The 5,741-nt window shown below is 37.6% G+C and overlaps 1 protein-coding gene across 1 annotated transcript in view; it reads right to left on the reverse strand.

Moving 5' to 3' along the window:
- The window catches only part of CMYA5 (cardiomyopathy associated 5), a 97,931-nt gene that overhangs the window by 37,193 nt on the left and 54,997 nt on the right, over window positions 1-5,741 (reverse strand). The window contains exon 4 of the mRNA XM_019640997.1: window positions 2,061-2,167. Coding sequence (XP_019496542.1) covers window positions 2,061-2,167 — 107 coding nt within the window. The remainder of the gene's footprint in view (window positions 1-2,060; window positions 2,168-5,741) is intronic.

Raw genomic sequence — 5,741 nt, forward strand, 5'->3', positions numbered from 1 at the left:
AGCAAGATCAAAAAACAAACAAACAAACGATAATTAGCACTTCTCATAGAGAAGAATACCAGTAACATTAAGACTTTGAGGTAGAAGCTGTCTTGAAGACATGAAAGCCTTCTTCTTAGTGAAACAATCAAGCTTCATCACATGTGTGCACACATGCGCATGTTTAACAGGGGTTTCTTTGATCGTATTTCTTCGCCAGATCCCTAATTCTGTTGTCTTTTTTCTTTAGTTTATCCCAGGTGACATGCAGCTTTAACAAAGGTTAACTCATTGTCAATTGGACAATAAAATCAAAATCAACTAAAATAACACACAGATGGACAATTCAGGCACAAAACTAAAGAAAGGATATTTAGAATTAAATGGGTGCCAATTCATACTATAATAGCAAGTTAATATGCGAATGTTTAGAAAGTAAAAATGTACTACAGCATTTTTTTAAGGTAAAGGCATTTGCAAATTTTCATTCACCAAATTTCCACGCCAATCAGTGCCTTCCAGGAGTGGATGAAATATAAATAAATGAATACGTGTCTATACTGTCCAGTGTATAAAGAATTGCACTATAAATCCTTATACTTTTGATAAAAATCAATATCAATAATGTGTAGAGGAAATGTATAATTTTTAAAAAGCAAAAGAAACTGGGAACAAGGCCTGGGCATCAGTTTCTGGACCTGCCTGGTGTGCCTCCTACTCCTGTGTGAGAGCTGGTCAATGGGAAGATGCCAGGGTTCTGGTGCAGTGGATGTGGGGAGGGGCTTCAGGAGCTCCAGTTTATCAAACTGCACAGCTAATTCAGGCACAGCTAGTTTTCGAAACCACCGGGCCCAAGGACAGGTTGTTAGAAACCAGAGATTCTCAACCCCGTCTGTGCATTAACATCATGTAGGAAGCTTTAAAACTGCCCAGGCCTCCCTTCAGATCAATTAAACCAGAATCTCAGGGAGTTAAGATTCAGCCATCAGCAATTTTAAAGCTCCCTGGGTGATTCTATTTGTACCAGAGCCTCTATAAGAAAACATTCAGGGAGTGATGCCAATGTTGATATACAAGTTATTTTCTTAAAACTTATTGGCAATATTCTGTTGAATAGATTTTCTAAAAGGTAAACAGATTCCTCTGTGCAATTTTCATTTTCTAAACAAAATAGGTTTCTAATTCCAACCCATTTTTCTATATTTTAATATATCACAAATACAAATTTCTGATTTTACTTTATGCTACTTCACAATCTGGCATTGAAGTAAACTGAAGTTAATATTTACAATCTTAGAAATTTACATTAAAGGGATAAAAAAGGTAAAAAATAATAATAATAAAACCCAAAACATTAGGCTCAACCAGTGGGAAAGACCTCGTGTCTTGCTATGAGACAAAAGGAAAAAAATGTGTCAGATCAGTATAAGCATTTCAATATCAGAAGGTCCAAAAGATAAATATAGATCTGATGTTATGTATTTTTACAGACAGCATTTCCCAATTTTTTGTTGAGTGTTTTGGCTGTTAAAAGAATAAAGAACTTCTCTTAGGCTGAGTGTTAAAAATAACAGCAAGAACAAATCAAAACAGGAAGATTCATTTAGGTTAGTTGAGCAGAAAGGGAAGATAAATGCATGCCCATCTTTTGAAGAGAAGATGAGAGAACATTCCATTAAGATTACATTAACTTACAAAATTACTCACGGCAGATATCAATGATTCTTTCAAATACTCATATTTAACTAATAAGTCTAAGTATCTCCAAAACATCTGCATGCAGTGACAGGAAAGATGATCTAGATTAGGTTGAAAATACAGACTACAAGTCCATCTTAAGAAAGCAGTTAAAAATCCACACTATGATAATTGTTATTTAACTCAAGCACATGCAAGTTTCTTTCAAAGCTGTCGTTTAGCTCTTAAAAGCACTGTGTCTAAAATTGAAAGTCCAGTAGCTCACTACATGTTTGTACTTTTTAATTGGCAGCTCATTTTCTATAAAGCATCAAAATATTAAAACTAAAGCACACAGTCATGCTATTCTCAGGCACCACTACATCGTGCCATGTTTTATATACCTTTCATTGATTTCCTCAAACGACTTATGAAGGAGGGAGGAGGAGGATGGGGGGGAGAGGGAGAGAGAGAGAGAGAAACTAATTAACAACAAAAATGAAAAACCAGCCTAGAATGTTAAGGTTGTGCATGTTCTAAAATCTTGATTCCTCAGCTTCCCTGAGGCTGTTTCTCTTGGACAGCTTCAGTTGGGGCAGCAGGAAATTAGCTCTCAGAAGGGATGTGGGGAGGGGAGGTCTGGGCAGGGATGGAGTTTCCTGTTCTGCTCTAACTGTGTGATAAGCAAGGCCAGCAATGAGTTGCTCATGCTTTGCTTCTCTCTATGAATTCACAAGTGCCTTCCAGAATGGAATTCTCCGAAGCAACAAAAATGACTTAAATTTGTTCAATGTGGGATATATACCAAAAATGTAATCAGTAGTTATCTCTGGATGAATACCTTCTCTGTGCTTTTCTGTATTCTCCAAATTTCCTAAAATAGATATATGTTGCTTTTATAAGCAGGAAAAACAATGTTTTCTTGTTTACAATTTTTTTTTCTAGAGAGAATAAAATATTCTTATCAAAGTTAAGGTTCTTAGGGAACACAAAGCACTTTATTAATGTTATACTTCACAAGAGGTGCCTAATTTTAAAATATTAAAGCTTTGCCTTAATTAGACATAAAGCAACTGAATGATTTTTATTTTCCTTTGAAGATGCCATGTCCACCTCACCTAAATTTGCCCTGGCTGGAAGTATCCCCCAAAGCAAATCAAAAGCCTAACATCACCCCACTTTGCCTTGCTCTATCTCTAAACTTTACAGGAGAACTGGAGAGATTTGAAAGGGAGGTCCCCATTCATCATCATACAATGGTGCTTTCCTCTGTTTTCACAATCAGGTTTGGGACCACCCTTAAGGAAAGTATCTCCATTACTCCTGGTTAATCCTGGCTCCATAGAAAACCAGTATCTTAGTAACTGTTCTAGAGAATTAGGGGAGCAAAGGGATGCTTCTGTGGTGCAATTTGCAGAGCACTAGAGAGAATCTCAGTCCATAAGTTACTCGTTTGAGTTAAGGGACCTGGTCCCCAGGAAGACCCTTATAAAAACATCAACATGTTACCTGAGAGGAGTCATATTATGTCATCCTTTTGCATGCTGGAAGTGTAGCGAAATGTTACTCTCAGCCATTTGGCGAGACTCAGAGGTAATAGCCCCTGTGAGTGGTCTCTTCAGATTAGGAAGTGGAAAGGACAGGTCCAGGCGCCAGCATGATGCCAGGCACTGGAAGATCAAGCTGGCCCCCAAACAGAGCACGCCATGAACAAGGTTTTCAGGCTGCTTTCCTTCCCTCGTAGAAGGTGACCAATCCATTGTGACAGAACAGAGGATGCTGTGGCCTGATTTCCACNTCCCTGGGCTACCTTAAGAATTAGGAAATGGAGACAGAGGTGAAATAAAAAAGTGGTTTGTGGTTTGACTGTGAAGAGCCTTTCATGTCCACCAAGAGTTTCCATTTTATCTTTTAAGGCAGGGAGAGCCACAGGAGTGTTTGCACAAGGAAAGTTTAGAAGAATGCCTGGCAGGAGTCTGAGAAAGGATCAGGGCAAGTGGGCTAGACAGGCAGTGAAGTCAGCTGGGAGGACCCCACGACGCCAGTGAGGGAAGACAACAGGAGCCTGAACTAAGGCTTTGGGGATGCAGAGGGCGAACATGACAGTCTAGGAATGAATAAATAGTGGTGACTAGTACATACACTAAGCCCACTCAATACACGTCACTGACTACATAGAGGACTTTCTGTAGCACAGAAACTCTGGCTGTAGATACTACAAGTAAAATGTTCGAGTTTTCTCTTATGTCCTGACCTATTCAACTTGAACATCCGTATATGAAAGGGCAAGGGGACATATCTTTATGAGCATGTCCTGCAATGGTTGTGACTCTCTTTTTCATTATTAAAACACAACAGGGCACAGCAGAGAACAAGAATGCATCCTCTTAACAGAACAGCGTTTTCTAAGCAAATGTGTTTTTCGAAATATGGAAATTTTGACTCTAAATACGCTTGATAGCGTTCCTTAATTTAAGCATTTTCAGTGTTGAGAAAAATCATTTACTATACAAGCACTGCCTTTAGAGACATAATATGAAGGGAGAAAAAAGCAGCAAGATCAAAAAACAAACAAACAAACGATAATTAGCACTTCTCATAGAGAAGAATACCAGTAACATTAAGACTTTGAGGTAGAAGCTGTCTTGAAGACATGAAAGCCTTCTTCTTAGTGAAACAATCAAGCTTCATCACATGTGTGCACACATGCGCATGTTTAACAGGGGTTTCTTTGATCGTATTTCTTCGCCAGATCCCTAATTCTGTTGTCTTTTTTCTTTAGTTTATCCCAGGTGACATGCAGCTTTAACAAAGGTTAACTCATTGTCAATTGGACAATAAAATCAAAATCAACTAAAATAACACACAGATGGACAATTCAGGCACAAAACTAAAGAAAGGATATTTAGAATTAAATGGGTGCCAATTCATACTATAATAGCAAGTTAATATGCGAATGTTTAGAAAGTAAAAATGTACTACAGCATTTTTTTAAGGTAAAGGCATTTGCAAATTTTCATTCACCAAATTTCCACGCCAATCAGTGCCTTCCAGGAGTGGATGAAATATAAATAAATGAATACGTGTCTATACTGTCCAGTGTATAAAGAATTGCACTATAAATCCTTATACTTTTGATAAAAATCAATATCAATAATGTGTAGAGGAAATGTATAATTTTTAAAAAGCAAAAGAAACTGGGAACAAGGCCTGGGCATCAGTTTCTGGACCTGCCTGGTGTGCCTCCTACTCCTGTGTGAGAGCTGGTCAATGGGAAGATGCCAGGGTTCTGGTGCAGTGGATGTGGGGAGGGGCTTCAGGAGCTCCAGTTTATCAAACTGCACAGCTAATTCAGGCACAGCTAGTTTTCGAAACCACCGGGCCCGAGGACAGGTTGTTAGAAACCAGAGATTCTCAACCCCGTCTGTGCATTAACATCATGTAGGAAGCTTTAAAACTGCCCAGGCCTCCCTTCAGATCAATTAAACCAGAATCTCAGGGAGTTAAGATTCAGCCATCAGCAATTTTAAAGCTCCCTGGGTGATTCTATTTGTACCAGAGCCTCTATAAGAAAACATTCAGGGAGTGATGCCAATGTTGATATACAAGTTATTTTCTTAAAACTTATTGGCAATATTCTGTTGAATAGATTTTCTAAAAGGTAAACAGATTCCTCTGTGCAATTTTCATTTTCTAAACAAAATAGGTTTCTAATTCCAACCCATTTTTCTATATTTTAATATATCACAAATACAAATTTCTGATTTTACTTTATGCTACTTCACAATCTGGCATTGAAGTAAACTGAAGTTAATATTTACAATCTTAGAAATTTACATTAAAGGGATAAAAAAGGTAAAAAATAATAATAATAAAACCCAAAACATTAGGCTCAACCAGTGGGAAAGACCTCGTGTCTTGCTATGAGACAAAAGGAAAAAAATGTGTCAGATCAGTATAAGCATTTCAATATCAGAAGGTCCAAAAGATAAATATAGATCTGATGTTATGTATTTTTACAGACAGCATTTCCCAATTTTTTGTTGAGTGTTTTGGCTGTTAAAAGAATAAAGAACTTCTCTTAG

This window comes from Hipposideros armiger, unplaced genomic scaffold (assembly GCF_001890085.2).
Source record: "Hipposideros armiger isolate ML-2016 unplaced genomic scaffold, ASM189008v1 scaffold_55, whole genome shotgun sequence".
In the NCBI taxonomy this organism is placed as follows: Eukaryota; Metazoa; Chordata; class Mammalia; order Chiroptera; family Hipposideridae; genus Hipposideros; species Hipposideros armiger.